Below are 23,953 nucleotides of genomic sequence, written 5' to 3'. Positions count from 1 at the left end.
TATACTTATTTAGTACTTAATAATAAAAGGCAGGAGGTAAGCTCTATGGCAGATCTTACAACTAACCGTTTGATATGTTAATGTTTATGAACGTTTTACTTATATTTAACCAATTAGTTGAAGTTTACCGGTCTGGAAATCTTCATTCGGAATATTCAGCTTGCAATTGGTTAACACATATACCCGCTCATGTTTGATATATCCATAGTGTATGAAAACAAGTTTTTTTTATGTAAACAGAATTGTTAATGCCATTTTGTCAGTACATATATACTACGAAATGTATCTGTGTTATTGACATACACTGCATATATACATTTGATTTCCTTCGGGATTGTGAGGGGGAGTGAACCAAATAAAGGCTTCTGCCTTTTTTATAACTCATTAGCTGATCTTTTACATAAAATGCAATCTTTAAAATTAAAACGTTGTTAACCGCAGGAAAATCTTTCGAACCAGACTGTTTTAAGCGATAAGCAAGCGTTATCAACAACTGCTCACTATCATTTTGTCTAGTTCCCTCAATTTACGATAAAAATGAAGTCATTTCAATGGATATGTGTGTAGACATATTGCTCACGATTTCACACAATAGACATAATAGACGCCGTTATGTGTCCAATGCGAAATTTCCGTGAACGTGTTTAAAATGATAAACTACACAAAACGTGTGACAGTTTCAAGCGGAAGTAAAAGCTGTACAAGTATCAGGGACTGATGATAATGAGTCGTCAACTTAACGATTCGAACACGTTTAAATGTTATTAAAACATCGACATATATTAATATATACATAAATATTTCGGTAAAATTATAAAAATGATTGTTTTTACTCAGATCGTTTATGTTTATGTATATTAAATGCTTACCAGGCATCTAGGCATCTACATCAAAAGATCCAAGGTACATGTAGGCTTCATTTCTTTAGGCATTGTTCTACGTGGTTGTTTTCACATAATTTCAACAATTTAGAAATGATGTTAGGGAAATATGATAAGTATTCTGTTGTTATACTAAAACAATTCAGGGACTACTAAAGAATACATTTGTATTTTGCTGATTTGAGAAATGGCGCGTTCACGACGGATGTTTCTTATTATATGAACAATTTATGAACTTGGCAAGTGCCGTTAAAACGAATTACCATGATGTTTTGAAAAAATAAATACTATTATTCATTTACTAGTATCCATTTTGAGAAAAGGTAAACGAACACATATTAAGCATATATACAATCTGAAAATAAATTAATTGTATTTTAAGTAGAATTGAATGGGCAAAACTCAATTTAAATATGACGGTAAATCATGACCAAACATTTACTCAATTACTGATAATAGTGAAACAAAAGAATCCCTAGCCCCAAAGACTGTAGATATTATTGATTGTACATGAAAAATATGTAGCCAAGCAACTCTGACACTACATCTACCAAACATTTCAGGGAGAAAACAGAATATTCTTAATTGTCTGTTACCAAAATAACAGAACAACACAAAATTACAAAAACTGATGCAAAATGTTGAAAACGAAAAAAAATGTGTTGTGCGGATTATAAAGGTTAATAAAAATACAGCATTCATTAAAACAAATACAACAGAATGATCTTAACAATGATTCTTAAAACTTTTTTAAAATACCTGAACGTAAACTGAAGTGTTTGAAATGATAAATAAATTGGACAAACATTATGTTGAATAATTAAAATTAACTAATTTCAATTCATTAATATTTTAAACAGGCTGACTATAATCAGACATATTTTTTTAAAGAAATATGTTTAAGACATTTTATAGTTAAATATGCATGTACATATGTATTCATTTCAATTTTAGATCATCCTCTGTGACCCTTTCGTCTTGCTTACCAATAAAAAGGTTTCATGTTTTATTACATCTGGTGAGAAACAGACCTTGAAAGGCCTAATATGTCTTAGTAATATAAACTTATCTAAGTGTAAGTATATCCTTATTACCTATCTCAACCTTTTTTTACATATTTTAATCCCTTGTATAAAAACAAACAATACTTTAATATTGAATCAGTGTTGTATTTTCAGAAAAAAGCAGCAATAGCCCTTTGGGCCAAACGACAGGAGTGACTAACATCTTCATTCTCTTGAAAAAAAACGGATTTAGTGCTGCATCGACTCCCGGTTTTAGATTGCATGACCACTCCAGACTGCTGGCAAATTGGAATCCGCAAATAACAAAAAAAACAATGTTTTCAACAGAATAAAACTACCATCTTCTACAGTTAAGGTATGCATAATGCCTTTAAACAATTATTTGAGGCATACAAAACTCTATATGAAGTCATAAATTTGATAAATACGGCAGATATTATGCATTCAAAAATCAGATTGATAAATTATAGTATGCTTGGATATTTTGCAATAAGTATTAAACAGCTCTATGGCAAACCCAACTTATTGACTAAAACGAAGCAGTTTGGAGGAGTCAAAACAAAACTTGCTTAGAATCTCTTCTTAATCATAAACCAAATTTTATTCTCTGTAGGCGGTATGGAATTCTGGCATGACCTTTCTTTGAGCAGCTCAGATATTTGTCCTTGAAAATTCCCTCTTCGCTTCCAGGCAGCTAAAAGAAAAATAATAAATACATTTGTGTTTTAACAGAATGTTTAAATGTATGTAGTTGTATTGAGGGAAAAGGCAATAATCTTAATATAACCAGCATACTTTTTATCCGAATGGCTTTGAAATAAGTTTTTCAATTTAAAACACTGAATGAGTGACAAAATATTAATGTGAGTGAGTGAGTGAGTGAGTGAGTGAGTGAGTGAGTGAGTGAGTGAGTGAGTGAGTGAGTGAGTGAGTGAGTGAGTGAGTGAGTGAGTGAGTGAGTGAGTGAGTGAGTGAGTGAGTGAGTGAGTGAGTGAGTGAGTGAGTGAGTGAGTGAGTGAGTGAGTGAGTGAGTGAGTGAGTGAGTGAGTGAGTGAGTGAGTGAGTGAGTGAGTGAGTGAGTGAGTGAGTGAGTGAGTGAGTGAGTGAGTGAGTGAGTGAGTGAGTGAGTGAGTGAGTGAGTGAGTGAGTGAGTGAGTGAGTGAGTGAGTGAGTGAGTGAGTGAGTGAGTGAGTGAGTGACCGAGTGACCGAGTGACCGGGTGAGTGACCGAGTGACCGAGTGACCGAGTGACCGAGTGACCGAGTGACCGAGTGAGTGAGTGAGTGAGTGAGTGAGTGAGGTGAGTGAGTGAGTGAGTGAGTGAGTGAGTGAGTGAGTGAGTGAGTGAGTGAGTGAGTGAGTGAGTGAGTGAGTTGTAGAATTATTTTAAAATAGAATTTTTTGTTTTATTTTGTTGCCATTTTCAAAGTTGATGGGTTTTTCCAAAAGCGAAATCAAAAGTATGGTACTGTATATAAATCATAAATCTGCATCATAAATGAAGTAAAGATTGTTAAACTGCTTTTAGAATATGTTAAAAATGGAAAACTCAAATAAAAGAGCAGACATAATAGTTTCACAGAACAGACCAATGACCAACACTAAGAGGTCGTCGTTTCATTAGGAAATTATATAATTTTAAGATTGAACAACGGCATGAAACAAATTCATTACGGAATGAAACAAACAGGATTAATAAACTTAGATAATGAACTTACTCACACAATGCTACAGTTTGGAAACATTTCCATAATATAATTGTGCAATAGTAAAAAACTTACCGCATGAGGTCGTACAACAATTTAAGTTTGGGTTGCTGATCTGTCATCCCTCCGACCTGTTGAAAACAATAACACTAGTTATATAAAGTTATATTAAGGAAGTGCTCTAGTTTTCCACTGATCAACTTGGGAATACACTTAACTTTTGACAGTCCTTTTCCACATCAGCTTACTCGGTAATGAGGATGGATTAACTAATATATTATATAGAGACGGTTTCAAATGTCTGTAACAAAAATGTTTCGTATTTTTCATTGACATGATGAGAAAGACATTATAGCTACGAATATAAATGCTTCGACATGTAAACTTAAAATCTATAAAACATATTTTATGAAAGAACATAAGCGTTCTTAGAGTGGCTTCACAACTAAGGTTTTGAAGGCTTACCATTGACGCACACATATCAGATCGTGCCCGTTTATGCAAGACCTGTAGATATTAATACAATAATGTTGAAATTTATTTATAAGGTACAAATAAAGTGCATTTAAATAACATCAGAGCTGAGATAAATATAACGCACTTGGCTTTATTAATTACCTGAATAAATGCAAACTAGAGGATTTATACCATTTGGGAGCACAAATAGCTAAATGCGTTTCTAGCATTCTGTAACCTTTCTTGGATTCGCATGCCATGTGGTCTATTTCAAATAAGAGTCATGTCGTATACCCAAGCTGGCCGTCGTGGCATATCGATTCGAATGCGGCTGTCTGGAATATACATGCAGTATAAGCGTTACTTCAACCATCAATCAGCGCGTAGATAGTTTCTTGAAAGTAAAAGGCGGTATTGATGCAGCTGAATCCTTTTTGGAAGCCAAGCTGCTGTGTCGGAGGAAATAATAGATTTTGAGTTTTTACTTTTCTGTTTTTTTTTTTCTGTTAAGTTAATTCCTACATATATTTTGCAGAAACTGGGACGCAGAGAGACGGGTCTGTAAATGTTCAGCTTATTTTTTATTTTCCCTTTAATAATATTTTGTACTATTTCACTGTGTAGCACAGAAATACATAATTTAATTAGTGCTTCTTAAACTATCGCTCCTTAATAAATTACATTCTCATTGAATATATTGTCAATTAAATAAGTTCCAATATCAGCTACAATTGAAGGGTCTTATGTATTGTCATTACGTAAGTAGTCTTTCACACATTTCACGATATTTCCTCTATGATTTTGATAGTAAATAATTAAGGTCGAAAAAATATTTCTGGAACCCATTTGCAACGTTCTCATTAGTATACTTTACACTATCTACTGATCATTCACCGCAGATCTTTGATCGCATTCCACTTTCCTGCTTGAGGGTTTTCTTAATTGCATATAATCTAATTATGCTGTAAGATTTGATTCATCTAGATATGAATTGTCATTTTCGTATTGTCGCCGTCTCAGTATTCGCCAAATACTTGCCTTGGCAATTTTGTATTCACGGTCAAATTTCTTGACTCGATGTAATCTAGATTCTTCTAGAAGTCTTGCTATTCAGGGCCTTCACTTCCTTGTTCTAGTAGGGTTTCGCCTGCGGAAGCGTTTAATGCGTCTGCAAGGAGAGAATTTAGCAAGTCCGGGTCGCAATTTTTAAGATGCACTTCACTTCGTTTTGAATTGCAATTTTGCATTGTTCAATGTGATTGCTACTGCATTAATTCCATGCCATACAAGGTTTTAATGGTAAAATGCTAAGCTAGCTTTTACTAAGCTTGGTTAACAATACTGCTACTGTGATACAAAGCAATGCAGAAAGTGGACAACCCTGCCGTGTAACACGATGCAAGTGAATCAGAAATCCATACGTTTGTTGCAAATATTTGACGTTAAGTAACAGCATAGTATCTTAAATCAATTTTTAAATGAAGGTTTCAATCATTTTAAATTTAAAATATCAAACAAGAAAGGCCACTCAACAGTATGAAAGTTTGTTGTAAAATCCAAAACTAGAATTGCACCGCCCATATCGTATGAATCAATGTAATCAATTAAATAATCTTTTTGTCTGATGTTAAAACATATATTTCTATTTTTAATGTATCTTTCTTGATCTTGATTTATTAAGCATGGTAAATCATATTATAGAGACTTTGCTTGAATCTTTGCCCCTAGGTTATAATCAATATTTAACAGATACAAGGTTGCCAGTTTTCCATATATTAAGGGAAAAAACGCTTTGTTGTTCGGTTAAGGGTGTTTCACCTTTAACATGATTCTATATCACCTAATATCACCTAAACAGTTTCGATTATAATATAAATCAGTACATTCTGGTAAGTATTCACAGGAGATGTAAAGTGGTGAAGAATTTAAACCCTTACATTCAAAATCAATTACTTTATCGTTAAATATATTCTCAATTAGTTCTATACACTATGAAAGTGACTTTTTATACATAATATCTTTGCCAGATATACACACCGTATGTATAGAACAATACTGATCCGTACCGATAAACGAATATTAATAAATTAACGAACTTAATATATAAGACTAAGCATTGAAAGAATATATTTATAGATAATAATTAGACATAAAATCACGAGTATCCAGTACATATTAATTTTGTTACCTACATTACATGCGAAACAGCAAATGGAACCAATTAAGTGAATAATAATGTCCAAAAGACGTTCTGGTATAATAGTGTTATCATATAGTACTTCTTTAACTGTGTTATAAATCCAAACATGGATCCCGTTTTCTTTGGAGCTTGTAGACAAATGACGGAAAAGCTGAAAGTCGACTTGCATATTCTCATATTCAGAAATTTGAAAATACAATTAGTCTCAGCGTAACGAACATATGGAATGTTATAGTTTAATCGTTGATAAGGTAATCTATTATTGACGGAATTTCAAAAGCGGGGCTGTACTTATCACCAATAACAATTTTTAATGAAGTCTTGACTTTGGTGAGTTCAACCAGTAGAATTCATACGGCATGAGTCATAAGATTATATAACTATTCTTCAAAGCAACAATTGCATAAAGAAATAAATCCTAAAAACATTTTAATAAGGAACTAATGAACTTTTGATAATCGGCCAAACCCTTTATTGCAATGCTTTCATTGAAAAATCAAGATTAAAATTAAATTTTAATTGAATTATGAGAGAGAATTTCCCATGTTAATAAAGCAATATTCATGTTTTTTGACAATAGTCTTTTAAAGATGTTTCTGACTTATTTGTCTTCATACAAAATAGAAACCGAGTTGAACATTGGATTCAGTGCTTGAGGGGATCATTCAAAGTTATGTCATAATGCTGAAATAAAAGGTTTACTACACGATAAACCTCTCTTGTGAACCTTTCAAGCAGTCAAGGCTGGGAATGCAAATGAAACTTTTCTTTCAATTAAACAATAATCGATAATGTTCCCCATGAAATGAAACCTTGTAAAATGCTTCAATTTTAAGTTTATATTTTTTTCTTGACTTAAATATAAACAGTTGTTTTAATTTGTTTTAGATTTATTTTTAGTATATTTTGATATGTTGTATTTATTGAACCTTATAAGTTAACTAGTTGTTCAACGTTGATTTGACTGCCAGTATCTGTATAAGAAAACAACTTCTTGTCAAAGAATCCTTCGATAACACTGACATCAATTTAGTTGTTGGTTTACTCCAAAATATTATCTAGTTGTATATGCTGTCAAATATTAATGAAGGGACACCTGCAGATGATACATGGTGTGTTAACCAAGTTTCACCGTACACGGTGGTTTTATGCTACTGATTTCAAACAGTTTCAAACGGATAGTTGTTTTCATCTTGGTATCTACGTATACGCACGAGTCGGGTGCAGTTAATTAACAAAGAAAGTGTCAAATCAAAAGCGATGACACTTGCAATACATAAACCTACATTTAGCATGAAGGCTGAAGTTTGTTTCTGCCTCTCCCGGAAACTGATGTGCAGAGTTTAAGCCAAGCTCTTGTAATCACCGGCGTCGTTGCGATAGGCTGTCCCGAATACCAGAACCTCAGAGGAGCTCATTGCCTGATTGTCAGATAAGTTAGTCCAAGTAAAGACACATCCCGGCCAGCAATCCACTGAACAATAAATGTTATTAGCAGCGTCTCCTTTTGTAAATGTATGGATATTGGGGACGTTCAGTGTAACATCGCCTGAGCCATCTATAGAAGAACAATAAATGCAAATAGTATTATTCTATATAATTTCGTGTTTGCTTAAAAATTCGTAATCTTGTAAAATATATTGTAGCAGAAGTGGATTAACAAACTGGACAATTTGTTTATTATGTCACGCTTTGTAGAACAGGTTTCGCTGATTTATGTATATTTTATATTAACAAACCCTCAAAATTGTCCAACATTTCTATTCGCTTTGTATGGCAAACCATACCTCTCTTCATCACATCATCAAATGATGAAGAAGAAGTTTTAAATTAACTAATGTTCTTCAGCAATGAAGCAAACAACATTGTTATATTGAAATAGTCTGTCACGTAAAATACATACCGATGCCACTTACAGTATTATTTCTGTCAATGTGTGACCACGATTTATAAACAGCGTTAGTGTCAGGTTGCATGTATACACAACACAGAAAATTATATAGTGTTATTTTAATTGAAACATGTTTGTTGTAGGGGCTAAATAGTGTAAAAATGAACATATGGTCACATAGAAATATAATAAATTGTAAGTATAAAGTGAATCATAAATTATTTTGTATATATTTGTATATATATTTTTATATCTATGTACTTTGATATCAAACTTTAACCGTTTGAGGTGGTTGTATAAACTTACATCTGACGTTAACTGTAATCTCCGTGCTTGTAACCTTTCTGCGAGTATCAGGATTGATGGCCTCACATCTGTTTGTACCTCTCTCTGTTTTGTTAAGTTCTCCAATTGCTAAATAGGCGTTGTTACTGATGACAGCTAATTCCCCTCCAGATTTTCACCAGAGAATATTAAATTCAGGACAGCAATCAGCAGATCAAGTGACTTGAGCAAGTGTGTCACCTTCGTTCTTGATATAGCTTAGTGTGGTTGAACTGAGCGCCACGTAGAAGGCCACGTCTGAATAAAAACCAAACGATATTTGCAGAATCATGAAAACAAATTTTATCGCGTTCAGTTCAGTTTATGTAATTTACGTTGGCTTTATATTATGGATATTGATAGAACGTTAAGAAATGATTATTGAATTCAAAAGAATAATATACACTTCCTATTTTGCCTAAAGTTCTGTTACCACGATAGTATTCTAACTTTTAAGCTAGTTCCTCACAGTGCAGTCTAAAATAGAATGGCATGGTAAAACAATTATATAAAAACTGTGAAACTATAAAATTCTTGTTAAAACTACACCAGATTATTTTGTTGTTTTTTGTTTGTTTTTAAATGATCTGAACTATAATATGTTCTAAAACAACTTTCTGTCTATATCTATTTTAAGCAACTTTCTACACTTCATTAATTACATATAATGATATCTTGATCATTATTGTAAACGTCAAATATAGTTTTTTCAAACTTTTCCCAAACTCATTTAAGAAAACACATTGTCGATAAATACATACTTTGTTTTACTCTGCAGCCATGTATAACTTGCAAATCATGCGTATGATATGATGAAGTAACATTGGCTAAACTCTTCGAACCGATGAATTTCGTCTCATAATAAGGTTATATCGGTGTCTAGAAAACCATGTAATAAATATTCAAATATTTAAACTTAGAACGCCGCGATGCAACAAATTATTGTTTAGAACTGAAATCAGAGCATGTGGGCTTATCAAAGTTTTAGTTATCTACATACATCCAAACAGATACAATCAACTTCACCAAAATTGCTATAAACATGCGCTGGGAATATCTTTACCCCTCATCCTTAACAAACATAATTGCGTGGAAACAAATTTGCTTACATCTTTTACAATGTCCATCTACATATGCTATTCCTACGTATATAATATTATCAATATAATTCAGTTATTGAGCGAACAATGATGATCTGTGATATAGACAGTGTGATCATATCATGTGTGTTTTTGTGTCACATTTGGATATCAGTGATAGTAATATAAGGTTCGATTCGAAAAGAAAAATCGCTGTAAGATCTTTATTTACGTTTCATCAATCTTAACAAAACCTGGCGCAGTCAAACGCTGTTAAATAAAACATATTCAAAACATTGTTTGTTTGACGAGTTAAAGAACATTATATTTTCATTGTGTTTGTTAAGGTTACCATTATTCATGCCTATGCTCCACATGTGCCTGTTTTTGTAATACTCTGCATCATATAAATTGATATATGATAAATTAAGACAATTCGTGCAAATACCATATATTTTATCAAAATAGCATGATTTAAAAAGAAATAATCTCTTTTTCGCAAATATATTTTTTTTTTCAAATAAAACACAAATCTACAATATTAAAACGATTAATGTCATTAAGATGCCGAAAAGGAAATATGTGTTTATCATTTTATTCAATGCTCATCTCTATTCACGTTTTCAACATATAATGGTAAAGTATGCTTTCATTAACATATCAACAACAGTTTGGCTTGTCCATTTATGGTATTAAATATAATCGCAAGGTTTCCCAAGTGTTCGGGATCTGCCATGGACAAAATCCTTAGTATTTTTCATAATGGAATTTGATTGTTTAAGTCTGAAATTGGCTTGAATAACATCTTGGGAAAGGTTATTCAGTGTTACACGTGATAGTCAAATAAATCAGCCTGCGATTGCGAAATACAATAAGAATACATTTCTATATCAACGGTTTATTATTTTTCCTAACAAGTTCAAACACGTTTCTTTTAGTAAACAGTTAGTTAGAACATACGAGCTTCATTTTGTTTTTATTGTGTTTTTATTTGTTTCAAAGCCATTTGTAACAAAAAAAGTACATTTTATCATTTGTTGTTGTCTCTTTCTTTATTTATATCTCAAATTGTGTTCATTGTATTATTTAAAACACTACCTACATAATATGTATTGAATGAGATCGTAAGCACAGGCGACTGTGAAGTTTTTCCCCTCTCTTCTAAATCTGCACATTCGATTACTGTTTGGTCATCGTCTCTGGTAATACTCAATATTTGCAACCGTCTTTGTAGGATGGTGTCAAAGGAAAAGCTTCCACCCGCTGTTCTGATAGATCCTCCCCATTACCAGCTGTACCTCTTTGTCAGTGAGTGGTTTGAAGGGTTGGTGGTTGAGTTGCAACTACACGTTAGAGTCAGTGAGGTTCCAACGTAAAGCGTTCCGGAGGCAGAGATAGTTTGCGGCGTCGTAATTCCTGTAATTTATATACTAGTATTATAATAACAATGTTTTTAGCATATATTGTGTATACATCGAGTGTTTTCTGTTCAAACACAGAGTAAGAGTTTTGTCATCGGGTAGCTTTTAGTGTCAAAGACAATTGAAGCGCTGTAAATGCCTGTTAAAGGCTTGAAAAGTCTGAGATTGTTTAGTTGTGTAACCATCTGAGATTGTTTAGTTGTGTAACCAAAACGGTTTGAAATTGCACCTTAGTTAACATGAATAGCAAAAACTGATGAAAAATATAGTACTTGTTGTTTTGATGCTTGGAATGAATGATCACATAAAATATGACAAAAATGAATTATCATATTAAAATATGCGTTATATTTGCTTGGAAGTATCCGGGACACTATATATCTGTTCGATAATCAATTTTAGCAAAATAGAGAATCATAAACCTAATAAACACAGTATTTACGCATCATGTAATGTATTTGATTTCAAAAGGTGTATAAGAGGTTGAACAATGTAACGTTTTGTGGTTTAAAACATAATATCAACTTAGCAAGTAAAGGAAAAAAAACACAAAAAACAACAACAAAAACAACAACATTGAAAATTTAAAGTTATAAAGATAACGTCGCACATTCCTGTAGCATGTCTGGCAAATACGAATGGTATAAATTCAAATGTAAAAGGATAACACACTAAAAAAAAATTGCAATACGGGATGGGGTCACGGCAATATAGAATAACAAAATTGTGAGTAAAGGTCAGCAAACATTTGCATTTACGGAGAGGCAGAAACCAGTAACACAAAGTTGTGGCTATGGCATCTGCGTTTAGTGAGCATTTTCCGGTCGAAAAGCAGATAAACGCAGATACTTTCTGGTTTTACTTCATTGATCGAATTAAACTCTGCCCTATGACATTAAACATCGCAGGAAGGTCCCCCGAAAATAATGAAATACCTAAAATGAATGGCATTCGAGTGTACAAATCACTTCACTATATTCTATATTGATGTTCACTTTACTTTAAGTCAAACACTATCTGTAGCTTTGGGTCGTTCTAATATGTATCACTTTCGCGAATATATATAGAAATGACATCATTCCCATTGAACGTTACGATGCAATAATCAGATACATACTTATCAGCGTAGTTTTATAAGATGAGTCTTCACATAGTTGTTGGACCAATCAAATATTGTTGATTAAACGTTTATAGTAGAATCATATAGCCTTAATGATATACGTGACTGTTTGTACCAAAGGATGGAATTATTTCTTTTAATATCATGTTTTTCATTTCTTTTTCGTTAAGGGATCACGCTGCGTAGCATTTAGGAAACAAGCAATGTATTGATCCGGATTCCGAAATCTTGGTACTCAGCGCATGGCTCTCGGGTCCTCCACCACAACTAGCATTTTATCTCACGAGCTTACCAGAAATGACCAGATTATTTGTAACACTTCCCTACACACATTATACGTTCAGATCGCTTGAACTTAAGAATTATTAAATTGATTATTTAATTGATATTACGCAGTATAGAAAAATAACGGTATTCAAATTCTCTCTTTTTTAATACGACGTATACTGTTGTGTTTTTATATTATCTGTAGTCTGTATTATCTTTTTTCTGTAGTTTTTCACAAGTATTAACAAGGATAGAAATTTGACATAACAACGCTTACATATGTATCTCCTTTTCAGCGTAACAAAAAAACAACAGAACTGTTATATTAAATACATATTCGTTTTGTCATTACAGAAGAACTACTTCTGATTTCTGTTATCAACAAATAATGTATAAAATACGAAACGAGAATACACATTTAGTAATGGACCTTACTTTATACAATAATCTGTCATTCTAATTCACTTCGAGCTGTTTTATTGTAGGCCGAGTAGATATTGTCAACATCACATCTGTATGTGTCTGTCATGTAGCGGTCGATTGGACCAACCGTAAGACTTCTATTCCGAGACACAATAGCGTTGTTTGTCACATTTCTCCAGTTGTAGGAGCAACCAGGCAAGCAAACAGAAGAGCAGGTAACGTTCATGAGAGTGTGGCCTTCCATCGCTGTGTACTTTGATGGTACGCCCAATGTTGCGGTATCGGGTCTATCTGATAAAGAAATTGAGTATAAATTATGCTTACATTCTTGATTATTGATTTTCCGTAAAAAAATAGTAATATGCTGTGATAGGAGTTTGATAAATGATATTAAATAATATGTAAGTTAATGTAAAAACAGTGTTACAGTATAAACTCGTTGAGGTATTATGATTGTATTTGTTCAGGAGCCTTCGGATGAAGTGGTATGGTGTAAATCTATAATACACATTACATCGAAAATTAATTCTTTAGATCTGATGTTTATTAAGTTTGGTTTGCAATGGATTTGTGTAACCGTCATCTCTACCGGAAACAAAATATTTATAACAAAAATATAACCCAATTCCTAGCCGTTCCAAGGCTACATCAGGACCAAGGAGCAATTAGTAATAACAAACATGTGATAAAATAAGGCATGTCAAATTTTAGTTTGAAATTAATGTCCAAAACTCAACTGATATTTTATCCATTGATTAGTTTCGAAATAGATACAGATAACTTCATCCTTCAGTATTAGGCATTAGGCCGATTTTTACTTACACATCAAATGCAATTACTTTCACCTGACGTTGATGATCACCACTACGCTGGCTGCCCTAGCATTAGATGAATGATTTCTTGCCTCACACCGGTAGGTTCCCGTCTTATCCCTCTAAACCTCACCAAGTGCCACGTTGTGATTGTCAGACGCGGAGGAAGGAACGAGTGTCGTCTTTCTCCAGCTATATGTGCACGTTGGATAGCAGCTGGCGCTACAGGATATTGTGCTGATGGGCTGGTTCTCATTGACTGTCTTACCCACAGTTGATTGGCTTATTGACGCTGTGTCCGGACCGACTGAAATCAAAACATAATTGCAGGAACACAATAGTTCATGTTAATTATCGTCACCATTGCCAACTTTGGAGCTCATCAGGTTAACGGTGATCACTATCGATTTCTCCCCTCCGAGTTATAGTAGCGTAAGATAAGATTGTTTTGCAATTATAAATGTATTGGACGCATGACTAGATTTAGGCAGATAATAAATAAATAATTTATATGAGTCATAAAGTAGACCCGTAGTTTGATTATAAGTTTCGAAAGTTAAGTTTAAGTTTGGACGATTTTAGATTTAGCTAAATTTGAGTGGAGGTGTTCTACAAGAGAAGCATTAGTTGATAAAGTACTGAAATCTTAAGTCAGCTCTGATAAACTTCATCTTATAATCCGTGTCTATAAATGGTCGTTTTACAAAGACATTTAATTCAAGCCATTTTCACACCCTTATTATAAAAGTTTGATTATTTTTCCCATGGCCTTGTAAAACAAAATTGGGTGTGAAATTTCGGAAAGAGACAGATAAAATAAAATATTAACTGCTGTTGCTATCATCTAGTACCGGTCTTTTACGATAAGAAGCTAACATGTCACAAATGTTTAGACAGAGTAAAATCATAAACTACAAACGGATGCATGAATGAGAGTGTATTTTATATTCAACATTTTTGCGCATCTCCGGATTAACATGATCTTTGCACTATTATAATTTAAAACAAATTCATGTAGTTGTGTTCTACGAAATCAATACTAAAAGGAAAAGGTTCGCACAGGCATGTGTCCATGAAGCATTACCCTGTTTATTTTATAGCATATAAATTAATGACATTTTGGCACATTATGAACATCAAGTGTACTCGTTACCAAAACATGCTGACAAACTTTCATGTAACACATATTTTGCTAAAAATAAATACGTTATAATTTAAAACAGGTTTGGTCAAAAAGGAATACCAAATTGTACACAATTCGGAATATGAACTTAAGCAATAGTATGGAACATGTTGGCTCGAAGAAAAAAAAAGGAAATGTAATCAAGCATAAATCAGAAATTATTTTCAAATTGATCAAAGGAGCGAAATAGTTATGGAATAGTTTTATTATAATAAAATAATGACAAGCATCGTTGCACATGCAATACCAAAAGTGTCATAAAGTTGTCACTCTGCTGTGATAAGCCGCATGAGGGGCAATAAAACCATTATTGTTCAGTTAAATACATCATTTTTCTATTTCTATATTTTACCTATTTTTCAATTCATTTTTTTTTTTATAAAAAGTGCATTTGAAAGAGAATAAAAAACTATATCGTAATCCGCTGGAAACTAAGCGATCGAGTGTCTATAATTAATCTTAAATAACATTTTTTAGCTCCTCCTTAATTCAATGTAACCTTGGGTGACCAACAAAACCCTAAAAAAGGACTAAAATGTAAAAGTCATTAAACAAAACCATCATCTTAAAGGGCAAGAATTATCCTAACATATATATGTAGAAATTGAGGTGATCTGCTGACAGATTAATTCGTGAGAACTGTTTTACCATATTTTCCCGATATAACTCTAGAGGCACTTTCGCTACATTGGATTTCTCCAAAGTTGGCAATTGTAAACAACTTCATACATGAAGATAACCATTCATTTAATAATAAATTAAAACGAGAACTATTTCCAAATAAAATCAAATAAATATACATGTGTTTTTTCTAAGCGCATAAATATATGGAATATGTGTTTTTTGTTCTTGTAAATATAAACTATTTTATAATTTAAAAGAGAAATGTTTCTTCGCATAAGCCTTTAGGAAGCTAACGAGCTGAAATATCATTCAATCTTACTCTATTACAAACCATCTTTATGTATTTGTTTTTTATTTGAATAATATTTCTTCGCCATTTAATTGAAAAACCGCGCAAACATTTAGCTTAATTACTTCATATCGGCATTGATTTTTATTTCCAGCACTTTGAGAATTTACTTTCATTTTTTACATGACAAAAACCAACAATATTTTCATATTGAAATTATAATCATGATGATGATGTCACCGATATAAACAATATAACATAGGGTTCGGGTTGCTATTATACGTCGTTAGTTTCTTTATAAACCACCGAAAAGCATGAATGAAATACATATATCTCATACTTTTTAAATCTTCTTTAAAATTACTGCATTATTTAAATATGAAAGTAGGCACCAGGAGGAATGTCTGTATAACCATAAGTTATATTAAAAGAATAGAGACATTCCAACATTTCATTAAATTGATGTGACATATTTATGATAGAAATAATTGTAATTTTATTCGGAGTTTATTTATATAAATTAAAATTGTATCTCGATGCAATATACAATTTTGATACATTTTGTAGTTTTCCTTTTACATTATCAAGGTTTCATAGCTAAACTTTATTCTTAACTAAACATTACAATTCTTACACCTGATTGTTGAAACTTTGTTTAGCATTTTTCTTCTTCTATGTCCTGGCTTATCATAAGAACTAGGTTTACAAATCAACACAAGCCAGGAAAGCTATAATATGCATAAAATGGACAAACGTTATTATGCTTTTTCAAAGGAAACTATATTCTAGCCTGAGTAAACCTCTCAAATGATAAGGCTTTTTTTGTTCGAATGGTATTACTGTTACCTCTTCCAAACACAGTTAAAGATAAAAAATAGCCTCACAATATTAGCAAGTCAACTTTACATACATGGTCTTTATAATTGAATATGCGTTTAGTTAAGGCATTACAAATTTTAATCAACAAGCGGTTTGTTTTACTAACAAACCAATCACGAAATCCATTATGAATGATGTAAATCCTTTTCATTTTTAAAACAAGGGATTATCTCAACAGCTGTACTACCGGTCAAAAATAAAAAAAAATCTATGATACTATATAAACGGTACATGGAATATAAATATTCTAGCGACAAATTAAATGTAGAAGATGTTTTGAAGATAACGAATAGATTGACACAATAGGCATATCTTTTTGAGGTTGTATCAACCCAATAAAAACTGTTAGGTCAAATATCGAATACCAACATTTTATAATATCTGTATAAGTAAGAATGTCAAATACATCACATACTAAAATGATCATCATACAAGCAATGAACACAGACAAGTACTTTTTGTAATATTAAACAATATCAAACATGGCAAATAGAACACAATGACGTCTGCGTCTCAATATGTTACGTTTATAGTTCATTTAATAAAAATCGGTTATAACTGTATAGGCCGGCATCGCCAACTTCTTCCAACACCAACTAAAAGCACTTCATCCAGCACCAACTGTATTTATCACGTACTTGCAGCAACATCTGCATCCAACACAAACTTAACTTAAAATATCATACATAAAAACAGCAGGAGGACATGATATTATTTCCAAATTGTTTGAACCATCTTCGAAACAAAGAAGCACGCATTTTTTTACAAAAAATGTATTCAATTTATCTCTTTACTTAAATGAGTATCCTGCAACATGTCCAGTATTTTCCATTCATTTTATTATTTTATACTAATAAACATCAAAATACACCATAACATGAATTTTCACCGAAAAATATTACTAATAACTAAGCATTATAACATTCTTATACCAATCAAGATAATTATTGCAGCACCAACTGCATCCAACACATAGTTTCAGCACAAACTGCATCCAAAACTAACTTGAAGCACCAATTGCATTCTGCATTCCAACATCAACTTCCAACACTAACTGAATCCAACACATACGTACAGCACAAACTGCATGAACACATTCTTCAAGCATCAACTGCATTTCTGTTTATGGTCATATTTCCAACTTAATTTCGCCACCTTTGGCAGAACAAAACAGATTTATCAACCATTATCTACAATAGTACTCTTTATTAAATTGAAATTTCTGAAAATATTTACTTTTTATGACTCCATCTATATATAATTAATAAAGTCAAAATATCGAATACACTAAGTATTGTCACTGGAATTATTTGCACTTCATGACATGACAATTGACGTTCTAACAGTATTGCTGATAAACTTAGCGTTATAGAATTATAATGAGCAGAATGGAGAAACAAAATATATACTAATCCGATACAAACTTGCAGCACCAACTGCATCAACACCATCCATCATGAAAACTCTTAAATTACTAAAATGAAAACCCTCAAATTGTTTACCTTTTTTCCATGTTATTATTTATATAAATTAATATCATCATCTATAGATATCATTGTCACAAGAATTCATGCTTTTTTCCGATGTTAGATTGCGCACACCACACGACACACTTACACTCTTTGAAGACTAAAAATCTACACATACGCTGTGACCTGAAATTTCACGTTTAAGTATTTCTTTACTTATTTTTTTCATAATCTTATCATTATAACATTTTAACCAACATAATAAAATAACAATATAGCCTGTTTCTCTCGTTAAAAATATCCAAATCAAATATAAATAAACTTTTTTAAATAAAAAATAATATTATTCATAATTATGTTGGAAAATATGTCATCCATCATACATGTAATCAATAACGGGATATCTTAGAAAGATATTGCATAAGTCATATAGCGTTATTTTTTAAATAAACCGTCCATTTTCAAACATACAACTCGTGCTTTTTAATACAATTGGTGGTCTCAAGGGGTTATCTCAAAGCAGGTGTAAGAAAAATACCTGTATTGAACTAAAAGCTACTTACATTTCTTTAACATTCATCCGACAACCTTGTCATACCTCGTTGTGTCCCTCCATACTGTGATTATTTACTTATATTGTCTTTGCAATTATGAACGCCTTTGACAATCCAAATAATAAACTGAAACCTACAGACATATAAGACAAAATTAGTCAATGATATCGCTGCCAAATTTGAAGCATCCACACATATTCCCCTAAAGTGTTCACGCTGCCAATAAACCACCTCGAATGGCAACATCGGTGGTGTTAATAGTTTATACTCAAGGTCCCGGCGTGAGCACATTGAAGGGTCCCAGAGTGACAGTTCAACCACTGCACACCTATCCTCGGCAGACTATCTGGTGGTTAACCAGTACTAGATGCATTCACTTCTGAAAGGAACTGACAACTTCTGTACATGCCAGGGGCAGTGGCACAGTGCGAATGGTCGTAGAAAGGATTTCATAACCAATCACAACAGAAGTGACCTGATCCGCCCGGGAATCGAACCAGGTTGTCCGATTCACAGTCCAACACTCTACCGATTGAGCTAATCGGGCGGACTTAATGGCAACATCACGACGCCCACTATCTTAAAAAGCCATCCACGCATATCTCGTGCATTCCAGCCAATATTCCTTCGCCAAACGACAGACAACTTGAGAAGACGACGAATCATTTATTTTGAAACGGTAAATATTATATGTAATAACATCAAATTAATGCTCGAACAATTGCTTTTTGTTTGTGGTTAATTTTGCACAAGAGCATGTTATGAGGATTTAACTTCAAGGCAAGGTTTAAAAAAAGGAATTAGCATTTAATTCATCGACCATAAGTAGATGTTTAGTTTCGAAAAAAGTCTGTTGTAAAACACTAATAGCTAAAAGTGTGTATCAATTTACTTGTTTGGCACAATATACTGTTTCAATAGTGCTCGGTTTCAATCAAAGGAAAGTAACTTAAATTGTTTTTTTTTACTTTCTATTTTACAGTGATTTATTAGTTTCACTCAAGTAATAACATTGCCAAACTCCACATTCCACCAGTTTACACCGCAAATCAGAGCATTAATAAGAAATGCCTCTTTCCAGGTGACAGTTGGACCAAACCCACGGTGAGTTCAACGTCTTCTTCGACATGAGACTGAAACCCCCACTTAAACTGCCTTAAGCTATGTGTAACATTACGTTTCAAAACCTGTATTTAGGTCACCTCTAATTTTTTAAAAGCTCGCTCAATAATAATAAGATTTCAGGGCATAATGCAACCAGTCATTATAATTGTTTTTGAATATATACAAAACATACAACGCTGGAAACAGAGAGTGTTGGTTTAAAAATATTAAGTCAACGTAAAAAAGTTTACCGACGCTTTTTATTGTTTATTATACACTTCTTCAATTGCTTCATCGTTTAGCAAACTGTATATATCGTGTTTATAAATAAGTGATAACATTACCGCTTGTATACAGCTTAAATTGAGTTTTAATCTTCCGGGTTCTCTTACTGGTCTTAAGTGTAGAATAACCTAGGTTAACATAGGTTGAATGTAGTAAAGTATGGATTACGTACGTATTGGAGTGAAATATGCCATAGTAATGATATTAAGGATCTATGTAGGTAAGTGTAATATAAACATTTTTGGAGAGAAGTGTGTCATAGTCATGATAATAAAGATCTATGTTGTAAAGTGTTATATAAACATTAGCCAGATATGTTTTCACTGATTCAACCCCAAGTGAAGTTTATTACTCAGTAAGTTCCTGAGATAAAACAATAACATTTATTTGCTAATCGAAAATCGCCGACACTATAAACCGCACATATGCACTGGTATACATAAACCACAACATGAATTAGGATTTTGGCTTGTTATTGTCAGTGAATATTTATTGCACAAGTTATTGAATCGTAATAAGTAAACCTTTCATGGAACATACATTTATTAAATGGGTCGGTAAAAACGGTAAATGCAATTCGATAGAGTCAAGTAGTACTACAAATTATACAACACCATTTATTTGTAAAATTTCATTTTATTTTTAAGATGAATATGTTAGATAAATATGTCATTCAAATCGTCCTAATATGCAAAACTATCGGTAATCTAAGTTTACACTTGCCTACAAAAATACGCTAGCCAGAGTTCAAAACAGAGTTAAAACATTAGCCCAATTATAAAATGTAAAAAGCTCTGGAAAAATGTACCTACCGCTACCAAGCAACGAGTATGAACAATGCAATGCCCTTATGCTATATATACTCAATATTCACATTTTAACAGAGACATCGAATTTAATCAACGTTGATAAATAATGTACATTTATTTTTAATGTACAGCACAACAAAACGCTTAAAATATGAACTGTGCAAACTTCAAATCACGGCGATATGATGTCCCTTTTGGTTTAAGTTGTCCTCTATCATTTTTGGCGTGATTTCTGACAGCGACCCCGTCATCCGTTCAAAATAATACAAAAAGGAGCGCCGAACACGATAGTTTCCGCCCGAAAGGGGATGTAAACATTGAAATGCTTGCTGAAACAGGAACGGAACTGTTTTAAACATTGAAACATCATGTTACAAGAGCGGTCACAGACAGCTATATCCCCCGCTTCATGGGGACATGTTTTGTCACAAAAGCCAATCAATGGTAAGGGTAGTTTCTCATGAAGATAAGAAATGCGTAAAACTAAGAGAGGGCAATAACTCTTGCAAAAAAGGTCAAATTGCAAAAGTCTGACAATATGCACTGTGTCACTATATAGTCATAAACGTAATAGGAGTTGCGAAGAAACCAATTTTAAATGTAAAATAAAGTAAGGGCAATAACTCTTTCAAAAAATGGTCGAATCGCGAAAGCTCAGCAATATGCGCTGCGTCACTATATAGTCATCAATTTGTGAAAGTTTGGTAGAAATTGCATGAATAACGTAAGAGGATTTGCGAAGAAACCAATTTTAAATGTTAAAAAAATAGGGCAATAACTCTTTCAAAAATGGCCGAATCGCGAAAGCCCGACAATATGCGCTGCGTTACTATATAGTCATTAATCTGTGAAAGTTTGGGAGAAATTGCATGAAAAGCGTAAGATGAGTTGGGAGGAAACCAATTTTAAATGTAAAAAAAGGCAATAACTCTTTCAAAAATGGCAGAATCGCGAAAGCCCGACAATAAGCGCTGCGTAATTATATAGTCATCAATCTGTGAAAGTTTGGTAGAAATAGCATGAAAAACGTAAGATGAGTTGCGAAGAAACCAATTTTAAATGTAAAATAAGCAAAGGGCAATAACTCTTTCAAAAATGGTCGAATCGGAAAAGCCCGAAATTGTGCGCTGCTTCACTTTATGATCATCAATCTGTAAAAGTTCGGTAGAAATCGCATGAAAGACGTAAGAGGAGTTGCGAAGAAGCCAATTTTAAATGTAAAATAAGCAAAGGGCAATTACTCTTTTAAAAATAGTCAAATCAGAAAAGCACGATAATATGCACTGCTTCACTTTATGATCATCAATCTGTGAAAGTTTGGTAGAAATTGCATGAAAAACGTAAGAGGATTTGCCAAGAAACCAATTTTAAATGTAAAATAAGCAAAGGGCAATAACTTTTTAAAAAATAGTCAAATCAGGAAAGCACGATAATATGCGCTGCTTCATTTTATGATCATCAATCTGTGAAAGTTTGGTAGAAATCGCATGAAAACCGTAAGAGGAATTGCGAAGAAACCAATTTTAAATGTAAAATAAGCAAAGGGCAATTCTTCTTTCAAAAATGGTCAAATCAGGAAAGCCCGACAATATGCGCTGCTTCACTTTATGATCATCAATCTGTGAAAGTTTGGTAGAAATCGCATGAAAAACGTAAGAGGAGTTGCGAAGAAACCAATTTTAAATGTAAACTAAACAAAGGGCTATAACTCTTTCAAAAATGGTCGAATCGCAAAAGCCCGACAATATGCGCTTCTTCACTTTATGATCATCAATCTGTAAAAGTTTGGAAGAAATCGCATTAGAAATGTAAGAGGAGATGAAAAGAAATGAATGTGGGACGGACGAAGAGACGGATGCACACACGCACGCACCCACGCACGCACACATACACACGCACGGAATCGCGCCTACCATTACTATATCCCCTCGCCTTTTCAAGGCGGGGGATAATAAGCGCTTCGTTTGCACGTTATCGAAAAGTTACATTCTTCTAGAGATAGTATTTTTCTGCGATTTTATATGGTCCCCTATAAGTATTAGGAAACACACACATTAATGATTACTTTCGCCGTTTGATAATCCTATGAAATTTTGTCTGTAATATAAAAACCAAAAACTCATTTTGCTAAATAAAGCGATAATAATAACAACGGCGGAAGGGTGGGATACTGTAAACTTACTAGATACGTGAATGTTATCGCTGCAAGATAAAAACATCGAGTGGCGAACCCCACCTTTAACATTCTTATAAAGCACAGAACAAAACCTCGTGCATTCCCGCCAATATCCTTCTGTCTAACGTCTCGCCTCAGAAGCAGATGACAAATCGTTAATTTCTGAATGGAAAAAATAATTTATACAAAGAGTTTTGGTTTGAATTTCATATTCAGCAAATGTCAACTAGGGACATCAAAGGATATGATAACTTATTAATTCTCGAATGTTATCATCACTAAGAGAAAAGGTAATAAGAAAGTTTATTTATTATCAAGTTGCTAAACAATGGAAATATATGTCATGGAATAACAACATTTAAACCCTTCGTGCCAAGGGTCTAAATTTGGGTGAAATGAGGAACATATAACATTATTGGATGAGCAGAAGCTCACCATATAATTGCTTATAATAAAACTTTCAATCAACTCTTTCAATTATTTTTCAAATCAATGGAGGACATTTGTTCAACATGTTTCTTGTATACAAAAACTATTTCGCGATGTGGCTTTATTTATTAGTATGATTAAGTCTCACTATATTCTTTGAAAAAAAGTATTTTCAGGTTCATTTTGTTGGATTTTAATGTTTCACTTTACAAAGGGCCATACATCTGATACAATATATTTAACAGTTATCTTATATGTCATAATCGATTGATGAAAATATCCTGTCCAAAGATTTCAGAAATGGCAAATAAATGTTTACAATAACCATACACGCTATTTACATAGCAAAACACGATGGTTGAAACAGCATTGATAAGATGTAGCCTTAACTATATGTGTTATATCTCATTAAGTGAACGTCAGTAGGTAACATCTTTCACTGTTATCTCACACTGTTACCCGCTCACGTTTATCTTCCACCGTTTCGTAAGTGCCGTTCAGGCGCTTTATTTATATGTTGGGTATCAGAAGACACTGGCGGGGTTTG

The 23,953-nt window shown here is 32.9% G+C and overlaps 1 protein-coding gene across 1 annotated transcript in view; it reads left to right on the top strand.

The window, feature by feature from the left end:
- Positions 1-20,042: 20,042 nt before the first annotated feature.
- Positions 20,043-23,953, top strand: part of LOC128233700 (hemicentin-1-like) — a 47,781-nt gene continuing 43,870 nt past the window's right edge. The window contains exon 1 of the mRNA XM_052947504.1: positions 20,043-20,212. Coding sequence (XP_052803464.1) covers positions 20,152-20,212 — 61 coding nt within the window. The 5' untranslated portion in view covers positions 20,043-20,151. The remainder of the gene's footprint in view (positions 20,213-23,953) is intronic.

The sequence above is a fragment of the Mya arenaria genome, chromosome 5 (genome assembly GCF_026914265.1).
Source record: "Mya arenaria isolate MELC-2E11 chromosome 5, ASM2691426v1".
NCBI classification, from domain to species: domain Eukaryota; kingdom Metazoa; phylum Mollusca; class Bivalvia; order Myida; family Myidae; genus Mya; species Mya arenaria.
The sequence above is the reverse complement of the archived record's forward strand: the minus strand, read 5'-3'. Positions and strand labels throughout refer to the sequence as shown.